This window comes from Hyaena hyaena, unplaced genomic scaffold (assembly GCF_003009895.1).
Source record: "Hyaena hyaena isolate Hyena2069 unplaced genomic scaffold, ASM300989v1 scaffold_38, whole genome shotgun sequence".
NCBI classification, from domain to species: Eukaryota; Metazoa; Chordata; class Mammalia; order Carnivora; family Hyaenidae; genus Hyaena; species Hyaena hyaena.
The window spans coordinates 3,357,384-3,373,470 of NW_024080670.1; the positions used below are offsets into that span (position 1 = coordinate 3,357,384).

Below are 16,087 nucleotides of genomic sequence, written 5' to 3' on the forward strand. Positions count from 1 at the left end.
AAGGGCACTGTCCAAACCAAACCAACTGGGCATCAGTGATACAGATCAGCTCTTTGCCAGGTGAACGCATTCTGATCACTTTCCTTAGGTAGACGTGATCTTAAAAGCAACCCAGAGAAGCTATCGAAATGTCCTAATGACTAATGGATATATTTACTGAAATAAGTCATGATTAATCCATACAATGGAATGCATGGAACCATTAAAACAAGACAGATCTATATGAAGTGGCGGGGACATAAAATTATAGAGCAGTTAGTACAAGCAGGGAAAAACACCTAGTAGAATACACACGAACTTCATAGTCAACTCTGGGAAACAGGTTTAGGAAGGGCACTTTCACTATTTTCCTAATGAATATGTGTAACTTTTGTAAAGATCATAAAAAATAATTTGTGTGTGTGTGTGTGTGTGTGCGTACAATCTCATTCCCACTTCATTTGCTCTTCTCGACCCATAGGGAGAAAGGATACGGTCCAGTGGAGAGCAAATCAGAACCTCCAGAGTACTGAGCTCTGGGCTCAGCCCAGCCGAATTCTCTGGAAGGAAGAGATGGCTCCGCACAGCAGAAGCACCTGTGTCTTCCCCTGGGGAGCGGCAGCCTCCAAGAGCACCCGGCTTGGGCACCCCCCCCCGCCCCCCCGTACCTGCTGTGCAGGTCTGCCTCGTGGCACAGGTTCAGTATCGCATGAATCAGCTCCAGGATCAGGCAACCTGGACTCCGGAAAAGACACAGGAATTATGTGGCATTGTGTGATGACCCTCGTGCCGAGAAGGGGAAAGACAAGACCTGCAGGGAGCCGGGAGTTGCTCAGGCCTTCCCTGCTGGCGCATCCCTTACCAATCTGCTCCCTCACACCGTGGGTGTTGTAGCGCCACTTGTGGTAGCCGGGAAGCATCTCCTTCAGCACAAACATGACACAGGGCGCCAGCCCTTGGCTCTGGGTACTCCCAAGCTGCCCCTACGAGAAGCCATGCTGTAAGGGCTTAAACCATTTAAGGAAGTCATTCAGCTATCAGAGATTTAACTCCAAAACCACAGGTCCAAAGGAAATCTAGGCAAACCCTGGCCATCAGTAAGGGGGAAAAAATCAGAACACTCTAGTTCAACTGGGTCCAAGCTGTGTGGGTTTCTTTGAAATAGAAAAAAAAGACTTAAAAAGACAATGTCCCAATGTCACAGAAGGCACCTCCATGAAGGAGACAGAGGAAGGTTAAATCTGGCAAAGAAGAGGTACCAACCATAAACATGAAGGACGTAGGAGTGCCAGGAATGGGGAATGCCGATTTCACTGTCAAGATGCCAGCCACCCACCTCACTTCCCCCCATCACTGGACACCGGAAAGGAGCTCTCCTACTCACAATTCTTTGTCTTAATATACAGTCTCCTCACCTTAAAAATGGGGATTCTTTACTTATGTATTAACATAGCTGTATCTCTATCTCTGGACCGTTTCTACCTTTTTAAGCATTCATTCATTCACTCATTGGTTCTTGTAGGCAGGAAATGGGCTGAGTGCTTCCTGTGTATGGCCCTCTCAACAATTCCAAGGAGGAGAGACGATTTTATTATTACTCCTTTTTTACAAAGTTTCTAAGAAATTCCCTGTTTGTCCAAGCCCAATGCAGCTAGTAAGTGGTCAACCTGACATGCCCACCTAATTCTGTCTGTCTCCAAAATCTAAGCTACAACAGTATTTTTCCAACTGAGTCGTGATCCATTAGTGGATTGTAAAGTCAGCTTGTTAGAAAATACCAGAGTGCCTTTTGCATTGTTAGAGAAGTGCTGAATTATGAATTATGAAACTTTCCTTCAGGAGTACGTATACACACGTGTATACACACACACACACGTATACGCACACACGTATACTGGGCGGTTATATAACATGTATGTATTGCCCTGGGCTACAGTGAAAATAGCTTGACAGTCACCACATCATACCATCCTGCCTCTGAATATTAAATAAACTAACAGGGGTGCCTGGATGGCTGAGTCACTTAAGCATCCAACTCTTGATTTCGGCTCAAGTCATGATTTCACAGCTCCCGATTTCAAGCCCAGCATTGGGCTCTGCACTGACAGTGCGGAACCTGCTTGGGAAGAGATTCTCTCTCCCTCTCTATCTGCCCCTACCCCACTGAGCACTCTCTCTGAAAATAAATAAACTTTAAATTTTTAATTAATTAATTAAATTGTTTTTTTAATAAAATATTTTATTTTTTATTTAAATAAACTTTAAATTTTTAATTAATTAATTAACACAGATAAAGTACCTGCTGTAGAATCTGGCACATAGTAAATACTCTATACAGAGAAACTATTAACACCAGAACGTCAGGGCAACTGTTGTGCCCAAAGACAAGGGCTTCAGTAGGAGAGAAGCTAGTTCAGATGATTCCATCTGAATAGCTTTTACCTTGACAAGTGTGGTGATCAAACGGAGAAAGGCAACAGTGACCCCATACTCGCCCTGGGGCTGCTCACTGTTCATCAAGAGGCTTCCGTACCCTCCAGCATTCATGCCCTCGGCACTGGGGAGAAAGGGAGGCAGAGTGAATCAGCATGGGGCAATCTCAAGGTTTCAAGAAACTAATCACAGAGCATTCTTAGTATCTAGATGGCTTGGGCCTAACTTACGAAAGCTCTACAAAAGAGTGAATCAAATCCAGGGTATTTTATAGCCAAGGTGAAAGTTAAGAAAGTATTTTATACACGTACAACCTCAAGAGGTTTAAAGTTAAAAAAAGTCAAATAAACATCATGAAAATATCGTTGTCTAATAAGCAGGAGAGGGCAAGGAGCAACTGCTCAAGTAGGAAAATGGAGCCTGTGTATAAATAATTGTCCTACCAGGCAAGTTCGAAAAGCCATGAAACAAAGAAAAGTACAGAGTGACTACAGCTGAGGAAAGGAAAGCCAAGTTTCTGGATCCAGACAGCTCTGGATTCTCCAACCTAGAAAGCTAACTCCCATGTACCTTGGCTGGTTGCTGCTGCATGAGAAATACACCCATTGGGAAGCTTCTCCAACAGTAACGTAGCCAGCCTGGACCCGAAACGTAGATGGTACTCTGGGGAAGACGCTCTACCCAACCCAAAAGCTGGCTCACCTGATCATCTGACTCATGCTGGAGACCTGGTGGGCCACGAATGGTAAAAAGCCTGTGTGACGAAGATCAGTCCAGACCTGAGAAGGAAAAAGAGCTCAGCGTTCCTACGTCCAGGTATAAACCAAGCGCAACATCCTTTGGCTATTCTGAAGAATTGGTGTGTCTCACCTTTGCAGGGTTCCGGGAAGCCAAAACAGTCAAGCAATTGACACAAGAAGCAATGACATCCACCGGTGGAGAGATCACTGTCGTTAGCCTGGTTGGAGAACAGTGCACTGTACTCAGTAAGATGAATACGACGTGTTCCACCACAGATATTTTCCAGCTCTCTCTGCCCAAGTCCCTCCTCTCAGTAATGGAAAAACAGGAAAGCCCTCAGCTGGGGATAGCATCACACCAGGGCTTCCCACAGAGGCACAAGTGTGGACTTTAACCCGGGGCACGTGTGAGCTGATGCCTACCGCTGGAGCAGCATGTAGATGCGGGATGTGATGGGCAGCAGACAGTCTGCTATGGACAGATCTGTGCTGATGACCTTATGGACCAGATCAATGATGGGTCTGACCCGCTGGCAGTGCTGGATCACATCTGAGGGGAAAGAGAGCAAGCAGTTTCTTTAAGATTAATGAACAGTCTCCCAGATAAACACTACACCAATCCCAGTCTGGACGGTTCTGAATTTTATCGAGACTCTCTGTCCCCCAACAAAGCATGCCTGTTTTTCTTCCCCAGTCATATGCCCCCAGGCTGACCTCACCTGCAGTGGAAACAACATGCAATAGCATTTCAATCTCGCAGGTAAAGAGGGTCCAGCTACTATAAGAGTACTCCCAGCGCACCAGGTAAGCCCTGTCATCCAGCACCACTTGGCCTACTGTGCCCTGAGGAATGCGAAGGTTGGTCTGACCCCCTAAGGAAGAGAGGAAGAGAAGTCAGTCTAATATCCAGGGATATCATAGGGAAGAGTGACTCCTACACCAGACAACAATACTTAGTCACACAGAGATGGACAGACTCTCATCCCACTAGCTAACACTGCTATGCGGGGTTCACCCATGTATATAGCATATGTGTCAGAATTCCCTTTCCTTTCAAGGCTGAGTAATATCCCACTGTAAATATAACACATTTTGCTGATCTATTTCATCTGTTGGTGGACAAATATTTAAAATTGTTACCATATATGCCCTTTTACCAGACAACCCCAGTTTGAGGACTCTATGCACTAAAAATAAAAACACCCATATATAAAAGTACAAGTACCCAAAGGAGCATTGTTTGTAGTGCTACATGTCCTTTAGAAGGAAAAGATACAAAATTATGGAACATCTAGAATAATTCTGTAGTTACTAAAAGAGAATGAGTCAAATCCACATATAAGAACACCAACTTACAAAAATCAATCTATGAGAGTATGCAGTGTGCACAAGGACACACACCAGCTCTTAGCACTGACTCTCTGACAGTCAAGTCTGAACAGATGAACTTTGTAAAATGTATATCTGTGCTGTTTCTCTTGTTACAATGAACACCCGTTATTTTTGAAATAAAATAATCTGGGGCATCTGGGTTGCTCTGTCAGTTGGGCATCTGACTCTTGATTTCGGCTCAGGTCAATCTAATGATATAAAAAAGTGAGAAATGGGCAAATAATTTCTCAACAAGCACAGTGGAGAAGGAGTTGCTTTTTTTTTTAGTGTTTTTAATTAATTAATTTATTTTTGAGACACAGACAGACAGACAGAGTGAGCAGGGGAGGGTCAGAGATAGAGGGAGACACGGAATCAGAAGCAGGCTCTAGGCTCTGAGCTAGCTGTCAGCACAGAGCCTGACATGGGGCTGGAACCCATGAACCATGAGATCATGACCAGAGCTGAAGTCGGACACTTAACCAACTGAGCCACCCTGGAACCCGAGAAAGAGCTGCTTTAAAGGCAGCTTGCATGAAACAGATGAAACAGCAGCACTGAAGTCTAAACAAAGCTCAGGATAAGTGGCTCCTGAGCCAGGGTATCTCCATCTCACCAAGAGGGTATAGGAGTTTTGACGTTTGCCTCCGCCAGAGAGTTCCATCTTCATGGGAGATCACATCGTGGGGCTTGTGCTTGTAAAGTTCATTGTAGAAAGACATCTTATCCAAGAAACTATACACCTGCCAACACAGAGAAAACACTCCAGCCACGTGCTAACTTTGGGGACACCTAAGGGGACCCACATCTGCTATTCTACTCTTTCAGTCAGACTGTGTCTGACTCTCAAACTTCTCACAAACCTGCCACCGTGACTCTTCTTAGAATTGCCTCTAGGCTCCTTGCCAACCCTCCGCATGTTTTCACACTTCGCTCAAGGCCCCTCACTCCACAGACCGCTGACTCTCCTCAAGAGCAGGTCTTTAGCACTCAGATGACATTTACTGCACGGCCATATCAGTTATTTCCTCCTTGTATCTATTGTTATTCTCTCCAATGAGACAGTTAGGAACTGTACACCGTGTCCCACTCAGTATCTGCGGTAGGTACTTAATTTAGAGAACTGAGGCACCATCTCTGGCACTGCTCATTCAACTTCAGACTAATTCTTGCCATGGCAGTGGCATCTTCCCAAAATCTCTCCCACAGTCTGAATCCAAGCATCTAACTGAACAACATACCTTTTTGGCTGTGGACTTCCCTGATACAAGGGCTCGTAGCAACTGCAGGAGTGGGGAGAGGAGATGAGGAAACATCCCACATACACTGTCCAGAATGATCCCGAGCCCAGAGGTTGGCTCCTGTGGTGGAAGAAGAGAAATCATTGACCTTCAACACTATCCATGAATTAACACAGCTCCAAACTGCCCAGCTATCATAAGAAAACCTAAAACCAGTGCTTTCCTTCAGGCAGACATCACCCCTCCCTGACAATTTAAGACTTCCATGATTCCACTGAGAATGGCTTTCAACCTCAGATTTATCAGGACCTGAGAACAGACTACCACTGCCTCCAGTGACCCTTTCCTGGCCATCCCCCAACAGGAAGACAGTGCTATCCAGCATTGCAGGAGACGTTTCCAATAATGTGAAAAGCACCCAATAAAATGTTAGCATTTGGCCACCACACACACGTAACAGATCCTTAATCTAAATATCGTTTCATGCCACCTTCTCCCAGGAACACTGTTCGAGACTGGAGAGTGGCTCAGGAAGAAGAGGTAAGACGTACAGGCATATCAGTCAAGTCCCAGTACAAAAGAGAACAGATTTATCCATCAGCTGGGCCCTGGGGCTTCAGGCTGCTGTTAATGCTAAGCCACTGTACTGGTGACAAGCTGTTCTCTCTGAAGCCAAATTCTTATCTAACCACTTATTATATTCCGAAAACTCAGAGTTCTAATCCCCCAGTAGCATGTTCAAGAGTTACTGCAATACTGGTGCCTGAGACTAACAATGTGAAAAAAGACGTGGTGGGCAGGATAGAGAACAGGCTGGTTAATAATACAGACTCATGACTCCAGTCAGCCAGAACTGCTTCCTCATGCTGGCTGTTTATCTAGCTGTGTGACCTTAGGCAAGTCTCTTCATATCTCTGAGCATCACCTTTCCTCATATGCAAAATGGTGATAATTCTATCTACTTTATAGATTTCTGTAAAGAGTAAAGGCAAAATGACACAAATGGTTAATATCAGACCTATCACAAACTAAGTGCCTGACGATCCTTTTACTACAAGAGTATCTTTTAGCATAATTCCCTCTGACACACTTACTGTTCCCCAGAACAGTTCCGGAAGAGAAGGGTCTGCCAAGACTTCACATGCTGTGTCAATTACATCCTGTTGGGGGAAGGGGAAGAAAATAACTTATTTTCCGTAGTTGAAGCAGTCACATCTTTTTACTGTATTTTGTTCAAATAAGAACAATACTTCCACATAGTAGGTCAGAAAGAACCGTGGGTTTGAAAAGATTACACTCCATCTAGGGTGTACACTGCACCTGTTGTGCTGTGTCAGACAAGCGAACCTCTCTGAACTTCAAAATCTTTATCTGTAAAACGGCGACAGTATTATCTGCTTCACAGTACTGCTGTGAGGATGGAATACGGCGGACTGAAAACTGTCAGCGTTAAGGTGCTAGTAAAGGTGAGGTGTAAGTAGGCTGAACTGTTCTCCTAGAGGGCAGCAGTGCCTTTTCAAGTTTTTAATCCTCAGCACCTAGCACAGAGCTTGGCACACACTGGGAACGATTTCTTTAAAAAACCCAAGTGCCAGGACTCTTACAGCCTTGCTATGTTAATACCAGTCCTCCAGGTACATACACTGGGGTCCACATGTGACCAGAATTTTGGCAAAGGATGCAAAGTTCATTCTATACCCCTGGAACTTTGGAAATGGAGTCTCCCAATAAACACCAATTTCTCTTCTAATGGTAAGAAAGTTTCATTTTCTGCAACTTCACCAATTCCTTCAATTTCCAAAACAAGCCATTAAAAAATGAATACAATGACTTAGTTATAAAGAACTCCTCAAACAGCACTCTCCCCTGAAAGGAATCAGGCTTCGTTGGAGAAACGGCGGATTCCAGGTCTGGGGTGAGAATCCTATAAGATAATCCTACAAGATAATTCTACAACAGCGTGTCGTACCAGAAAGCAACAAGCTACCAAACTACGTAGGAACAGTGCCAGAGAGATTGAGAGGCTCTTCTCCAAGAATTCTTACTGGCCAAAGGTGGGCAATTTGAGCCCAAGAATAGCAACTGCAGTGGATTAAAACACAGCTAACAGGGGCGCCTGGGTGGCTTAGTCGGTTAAGCGTCCGACTTTCGCTTAGGTCATGATCTCGCGGTTCGTGGGTTCGAGCCCCGCGTCGGGCTCTGTGCTGACTGCCAGCTCGGAGCCTGGAGCCTGTTTCAGTCTGTGACTCCCTCTCTCTCTGACCCTCCCCTGCTCACGCTGTCTCTCTCTCTCTCCTAGAAATAAATTAAAAAAAAAAAAATAAATAAAACACAGCTAACACATTTATGCCCATGAGTTCACAATGACATACAAAATTTTTTTTTTTTTAACGTTTTATTTATTTCTAGGAGAGAGAGAGAGAGACAGCGTGAGCAGGGGAGGGTCAGAGAGAGATGGAGTCACAGACTGAAACAGGCTCCAGGCTCTGAGCCGGCAGTCAGCACAGAGCCCGACGCGGGGCCCGAACCCACGAACCGCGAGATCATGACCTAAGCGAAAGTCGGACGCTTAACCGACTAAGCCACCCAGGCGCCCCAACAATGACATACAAAAATTTGAAAACCTCATTAGCCACCTTCGCAGAATGGTAGGGAAAACTTGTAAATATGGGAAAACAAACCTGTACAGTACTCTATATCAGAGTATCGGATAGCTAAGGAAAGCAAAAAATTTTTGAGGTATAATTGACATATAACATTACATTAGTTTTATGTGTACAACATAATGATCTAATATTTGCATATATTTTGAAACAAATTTTTTATAGCAATGCTCCAATCAATAAATAAGAAAGATACAATAGTGCCATTTTGTAACTCCTAGGAACTAATGGTTTCTAGACCATCAATATCTAGACAATGATGTGGCCTGGGTCCACTACAGTGCACAGCACTAAACTAGGCAGAGTTATCAACCCATAATGTGTGGACCTTATTCATTTAGATCCTGATCCAAACACACAAACTTGTAACAAATCTATGACATTTACAAGCTAACTAGAAATTTAAACCCTGATATGATATGTAAAGATACGGCTTGTTAGCTGTGGTACCAAAGTTTTACTAGCTCCTATTCTGGCTCATCGAAAATTCATAGTTGAAAACTATGTCAGGGATTTGCTTTAAAAGAAACAAGGCAGGAAAGACCACCAAGATCTGCTGTGAGTTGATAATTTGGAAGCTGGTAATAGGATTGTTTAGGAGTCTGTTAACTTTGAAATGTTCACGTTTTAAAAATATTACAGAAGAATATTTTATTAGCACCCACAGATGTCTGGGACTGATGTATAATCTCAAAATGAGGATTACAAAGCAGTATATACATTGTGATTCCATTTTTTAGAGAAGAATGGTTATACTTTTAACATATATGTGCAGAAAATGTTTAGAAGGGAACGCATCACAATATTAACAGAAGTTGTCCTGTGTGGTGGGATTACACTTTTTTCTTCTTATCAGCACCTTCTGATTTTTCTATCATTAATATGTATCACGTATAATACAGTAAGTGGAAACAAACAGCAACAACCAAATGAACACCAGAGGTATGTGGGTGGGTGTGATATCAGTTCCAAAGGGGTATCTCAGGGACATGACTGCTGCGCCAGAAAGTGTAGACAGCCCCGCAAGAGCCAGGTACTGACCTGCTGGTTGCCCAGCGTGTGCAGCTCCAGCGAGGTGAGGACGAAAGACAGCAGTCCGTACACACACATGCATGCAGTGCTGGTGGTGCACTGCAATGGCAACAGCAAAGGAGTCGGTGAACAATTCTGAATAATAAAACCCTTCCCCCAGCTTCAGCATAATCCTAGCACATTAATATGGTCTCTGTAAACGAATGAGGGAACCCAAAGCTTTATAATTTCCCTAATTTAGTCCCAAGGTCAGGAAGATGAGGGGAGAAATGAAAAAGCAGGAACCATAAATATTACACACAGCCAAGAATAAAATCAAAACGGAACCATTTTTAAAATGGATCAGTTTCCGTGGGGAAGAAAACCACACCCAATCTAGAAAACAGGATAAAGGGTCTCAATGTGCTGGTACGAATGCAGCAGCCTGAACTGTCACCAAGATAAATGAACCAATGCCAGCCAGCAGTGTCTGCCGGCCGAGGGTTCCCGTTAGCACGTCAGCACAAGCTGACACCAGTGCCTCTGAAATTAAGCCCAAACTCCAGCCTCAAGGGAACGGCTGATCTCCCGCTAGAGGTGGATGAGGAAGCTCCCAAAAAAGATTTTTCCAGTCAATGTGGCCAAAGCTATCTTCCAGATTACTGTACTGACACAGTCTCCCGTAATGGCAGGCAGAGGCAGAGGCAGAGACCGCGGGTTCAAACTGTACCTGCCACTCACTGGTGGTTATTGTTCTTGTGGACAGGTTACATCTCCCTGAGTCTCAATTTCTTAATATGTAAAACAGGATGAAAATTCCTAAGTGCCATAAGGATGAAATAAAGCAACGTATAGAAAGCGCTGAGCACAGTGTCTAGTCACACCAGATGCCCTACAGAGCTAGAGACATCATCATCATCACCCACATCACCACCACAACCGTCATTACTGCTATCGTCACCAGTGAACGAGCTTCTGCCCTGCGCTCTGCCCATCTCATGCCCACACGCCAACAGCCCGAGCCTCACATCATTTCCCCCACTGGCCAGCGAGCGGAGCAGTCGAGTCAAGTACTGAAATACGTTCATCTGGATGGCTGTGCCGCCTATCTTCCGGACAACGCTGCCGGTCTCTTCTGGATGCAGGGTGTGACGGAGGAGAGCCCAGGCCAAAAGCACTGGGGCATGGTGTGGAATGTCCCCGAAGGTCAACATCAAACGGTCCATATCCTGATGAAAAGAAAAAACAAAACCCGTGTCACTAAAAACAAAGGGTCAGAGCCCCCCACGGGATCCTCTGTCACATGTAGCAAGTCTTCCAACTGCCCAGTGGCCCCTTGCCCCGTTCAGGTATGTACTCCTCCCCACCCCCAGCCACCTAACTAATAAACCCCTCCACTACTCTTCCATGTGCCCATATTTGCTTTCTTCTGATTGCAATTGGTCTAATATAACATTATAAAATACATGTTCGAATGGAATTTTCTTTAGAAAATTTCCCAATCCTTCTTGCACTTTCTCTGATCTTTCCCCATTTTCTATCTAACCATCGCATCTCAACATGCTTTCCCTTTGATCTTCTCGCACAAGCTCCACAAATGAAGACAGGCTCCAAGATTCTGTCCTTGGGCCTCTTTTGTCCTGATGCCATCTCTCTGAGTGACGCCACTCATTCTCACAGACTCAACTATCCCCTATGTGCAGATAACCGAAACCCAAGATTTCTTCCAGATCCAGTTAACTTAACAACGTAGAACCTCAAATTCCACAAGGAAAATTTCAAGGGGCAGTACAGCTGAGGGGTTAAAAACATACCCCTAACTACAAACGGTCTTCAAAGAGAAATGCAGCTGTTCAAAGTTCACCTGACAAATGAGCCCGTCCTGGGCAAACTGGTGCAGTTCCCTCCTGTCATCCAAAGCACACTTATGCAAGGATTCAATATCCATGCCTTCCACCAGGATAAGGGCACTGAAGTAGCTGAAAGGAAAATGGTATCATGAGCACGTGTTCTACTCTAAACCTCAAAGGAGAAGAAGGTGAAATATAATTTAAAATAAAAATTTTTTTTCAAAAAAATTATTAATGGGTTTTTAATGCATTTTTTTCCACACTAAGTCTTCTAAACCCAGTATGTATTTTACACTTTGAGCACACTTCAATTTGACCACCCACATTTTTTTTTTAAGTTTTATTTAAGTAACCTCTCTAACCAACATGGGACTCAAACTCATGATAAAGATCAAGAGTCACACACACCACCAACTGAGCCAGCTGGGCGTCCCTTGACCAGCCACAGTTAAAGTGCTTGACAGTCATGTGGGGCTTGTGCCTTCCAAAGCACAGATCCAGTACTGGAAGTTTTTACAGGCACCAATTACATCTGACCCAGATAAACCATCTCACCACTCAGGTGTGTACCTTTGTTTACAGAGGAAACAGGTCTCAGAATGTGGACATACATCCATTCTACCCACTGTAACATCATCCTTTTTGTTAAATGCAGCTGAATCTCCTGCTCACTGACACAGATGCAAACAGGCAGCTCAGCCCAGAGGCTGTACCAAGAACAGGTAAGAAAACACTCCACGTCACAGATAGCCAGGGAAAGGCAGACCAGTGCATTAAAGGGATCAAACGTGGGGGGACGATAGATAATATCAAGGGTTTGCAAGGTTGTGAGGAAACTGGTTCTTTCCTCCCGCTGTCGGTGGAAGGATAAATTGGTATAGCCTTTGTGGAGAACAATTTGGCAACAGATATTTTATAATACAAAGGCACAGACCATTCAACCCAACAATTATATTTCTAGATTTTTATTTTAGAGTCGTACTTGCCCAGATGCACAGAGAGCCTTGTAAAGAATGTTCTTCATAAGCACTGTTTGAAATATCCAAAAGAGCTAACTGCCTACCATCGGTGAACCGTGAAATAAACATCCATATCATGTACTAATACGCAGCAGCTAAGAAGAACATTCTGAGGTGAAAAGACTTCTAGGACATCCAGTTATGTGAAAAATTAAGTTGTAAAAGCTTATACCATTTATGTCAAAAAGCCACCAACAATATATTTTCATACATTCACTGCCATAAAATTCAAAGTCCACAGATGATGACTTCAAAGAGGCCAGGGGACACATCTGCCTGGTCATTGTCTTCTTAGCATTTGCACTGGCCTGCCACCGACTCTCACCACACTTTTTGTTGAATGGATGAACCTCTTAAATGAAGATAGGAAAAGACGAGAATGGAATACGTATTTTGAGAAAACACGTCCTGCTCAGTCTCAGTCTTCACTCCCTGTAAGACCGGGAACGTGAAGTGCACCCATCGGTTTCCCTACCTATTAAGTGAAAAGTACACCTGGACTCTCCCCTCACCCATTCACAGGAACCAGAACATCAATGTTCTAGATGCTGTACGAGCCCTACAGACTTACCCAATCCTATCCACGAAAGGGTCCATGGTCTCCTCCACCAGGTGCCTGTTGGTCTGCCTGCTACCAAATCCTTGCTCTTTAAACATCTTGGTTAATGCCAACAGGTCACTAGGTGCCATCTCAAAGTATGCGTAATAAAGGAAAATAATTTCCAGCAGCATGGACTGTTCCCGAAGGCACTGAACAAACCAGCGAGATACCTGGCGCTCAGTCTGCACAACCAACAAAGGAAAAAGGGGAGAAATAAAGTCAGATCTAAAAGCATATTTAAGATATTTCAAAGTTATTTTATTAGATAATACATATATAAGAATAGAGTAAAAAAACAAAATCTCCCCCTCTTTGCCAAATAGTAAGGATCTATTACAAGTTCATAGAAAAAGATTTTGGAAGTGACACCAAAACAAGTCTGCCCCTTACAAGTCCCACTGCCCAGTCATCCAAACCTGTCCCTAGAGGAAACCACTGTCAGACATGTTTGTCTTTCCTTCCAGTGACACGCCACACACTCTCTCACTCCTTCTTTCATTCCATAGTCTGTCTGTCTACCTGTCTACCTACCTACCTACGCACCATCCATCTCTAAACCAAATATACTATACAAACTACTCCGCACCTTACTCTTTTCACTTAACAATGTATCTTACAGATTATTTCCTCTAATAGTACATTAAGAATTTTCTTATTTTTCATTACCAGCCCCCTCATTATTTTTTAAAATTGCATAGCACTCTTCCACATGGAAATGCCATATCTGTTTGCTCGGCCATAATTTACCTTAACCCACTCCCTTGGATGTACAAACAAGTGTTGGTGAAGATGTAGAGAAAAAGGAACCACTACTGGTGGGAATCCAAATTGATACAGCCACCGTGGAAAACAGTATCAAGTTTCCTCAAAGTATTAAAAAAACACAAAATACCATATGATACAATAATTCCATTACTGGCTATTTACCCAAAGAAACTGGAAACACTAATTCAAAAAGATATATGCACCCTTGTGTTTACTGCAGCATTATTTACAGTAGAAGCAAACTAAGTGTCCTTCTTAGATGATAGATGAATAAAGAGGACGTGGTACATACACGCTCATGTGTGTGCACGTGCAATAGGACACTACACAGCCACAAAAAGGCTGAGATCTTGCCACGTGCAACAACATGGATGGACCTGGAAGGTATTACGCTGAGCGAAATAAGTTGGACAGCAGAGACAAATCCCATGTGATTTCACTTATATTTGGAAACTAAGAAACAAAACAAATGAAGAAACATACAAAAAGCAGAAATCAGACCTGTAAATACAGAGGACAAACTGATGGTTGCCAGAGGGGAGGGGGTGGGGAAATGGGCAAAATGGGTGAAAGGGAGTGGTAGATACAGGCTTCCCGTTATGCAATGACTAAGTCATGGGAATAAACGGCACAGAATAGAAAATATTGTCAATGATATCATAATAACATTGTATGGTAACAGATGGTAGTGACACTTGTGGTAAGCAGAGTGGAACATGGAGAGAGGCTGAATCACTATGCTGTATACCTGAAACTTATGTAACACTGTGTGCCAACCATACTCTAAAAAATTAAAATAAATAAATAAAATTAATGTACAACTGACAGAACGAATAGACAAAAATAACTGGAAAAACCACAGATCTAAACAATCTTGACCTGACTGGTATTTCTCACCACCACACCCAACTACATCCAAATACACATTCTTTTATGTGTATATGGTATATTCATCAGGATAGATCATATAATGGGCCATTGCCCACGGGACAGTAAATTTTAAAAGACCAGAATGGGGGCACCAGGGTGTCTCAGTCAGTTAAGCATCCGACTTTGGCTCAGGTCATCTCACACTCTGTTCAAGCCTCACTTCAGGTGAGTTTGGGCCCACTTTGGGCTCCTCATTGACAGTGGAGAGCCTATGTGGGATTCTCTCTCTCTCCCCCTCTCTGCTGCCCGCTCACTCATGTCCTTTCTCTAAAATAAAAAATAAAGTATTTAAAAAATATAAAAGATCAAAATGATACAGAATATGTTCTTTGATCATAATGGAGTCAAATTACAAAATCAGTAAGATATCTATGAAAACATCCAATGTTTGGAAATTAAACAACATGCTCTAAATAATATAAGGGTCAAAGAAAATCACAAGGGAAATTAGAAACTATTTTGAACTGAATGATAGTGAAAATCCAACATACTAAATTTTTAGGATACAGCTAAAAGCAATACTTAAGGCAACATTTAGGGGCGCCTGGGTGTCTCAGTCGGTTCAGCGTCCGACTTTGGCTCAGGTCATGATCTCACGGTTCGTGGGTTCGAGCCCTGTGTAGGGCTCTGTGTTGTCAGCCAGCTCAGAGCCTGGAGCCTGTTTCAGATTCTGTATCTCCCTCTCTCTCTGACCCTCCCCTGCTCACACTGTCTCTCTCTCTCTCTCTCTCTCAGAAATAAACAAAACATTAAAAAAAAAATTTTTTTTAAAGCAACATTTACAGTTATTTATTAGGAATGTTCTAAAATCTATCTAAGTTTCTATCTTAAAAAATTAGAAAAGGAGTGTGGCGCCTGGGTGGCTCAGTCAGTTAAGTGTCCCATTCTCTCTTCTTTTTTAATGCTTATTTATTTTTCAGAGAGAGAGAAAAAGCATGCGCACGTGCACACATGAGCAGGAGAGGGGCAGAGGGAAAGAGGACAAAGTTTCTCAAGTAGGCTCTGTGCTGACAGCACAGAGCCCAGACTAGGGACTCGAACTCACAAACCATGAGATCATTACCTGAGCTGAAGTCAGATACTTAACCGACTGAGCCACTCAGACACCCCAAGTGTCTGACTCTACATTTCAGTTCAGGTCATGATGTTCCAGTCATGAGACAGAGCCCCGTGTCAGGCTCTGCACTGAGTGTGGAGCCTTTTTAAGATTCTCTTTCTCTATCCCTCTGCTCCCTCCCCCACTTGCATGCTCTAAAATTTGAAAAATAAAAATTACAAAAGATTAAAGAAAAATACCAGAAATATTTTCCGAAACTATTTAAAAAAATAAAATACTTAAGAATACATTTAAAAATGTGTAATATGTTAATACTGAAAGTAAAACCTTATTTAGGGTAAATATTAAGACATACATAAATGAAGAGATATACCAGGTTCATGGACTGGAAGACTTAATAACATTATTAACATGGCAACTCTCGGGG

General features: G+C 43.2%; 1 protein-coding gene across 4 annotated transcripts in view; it reads right to left on the bottom strand.

The window, feature by feature from the left end:
- Window positions 1–16,087, bottom strand: part of NUP188 (nucleoporin 188) — a 51,899-nt gene that overhangs the window by 14,159 nt on the left and 21,653 nt on the right. For all 4 annotated transcript variants that reach the window (XM_039229609.1, XM_039229608.1, XM_039229607.1 and 1 more), the window contains exons 9-22: window positions 12,879–13,090; window positions 11,303–11,417; window positions 10,467–10,667; window positions 9,469–9,558; window positions 6,859–6,924; window positions 5,765–5,884; window positions 5,140–5,266; window positions 3,872–4,024; window positions 3,576–3,702; window positions 3,283–3,370; window positions 3,115–3,191; window positions 2,422–2,536; window positions 842–962; window positions 648–714 (exon numbers count right to left, since the gene is read on the bottom strand). In XM_039229609.1, coding sequence (XP_039085540.1) covers window positions 648–714; window positions 842–962; window positions 2,422–2,536; window positions 3,115–3,191; window positions 3,283–3,370; window positions 3,576–3,702; window positions 3,872–4,024; window positions 5,140–5,266; window positions 5,765–5,884; window positions 6,859–6,924; window positions 9,469–9,558; window positions 10,467–10,667; window positions 11,303–11,417; window positions 12,879–13,090 — 1,679 coding nt within the window. The remainder of the gene's footprint in view (window positions 1–647; window positions 715–841; window positions 963–2,421; window positions 2,537–3,114; window positions 3,192–3,282; window positions 3,371–3,575; window positions 3,703–3,871; window positions 4,025–5,139; window positions 5,267–5,764; window positions 5,885–6,858; window positions 6,925–9,468; window positions 9,559–10,466; window positions 10,668–11,302; window positions 11,418–12,878; window positions 13,091–16,087) is intronic.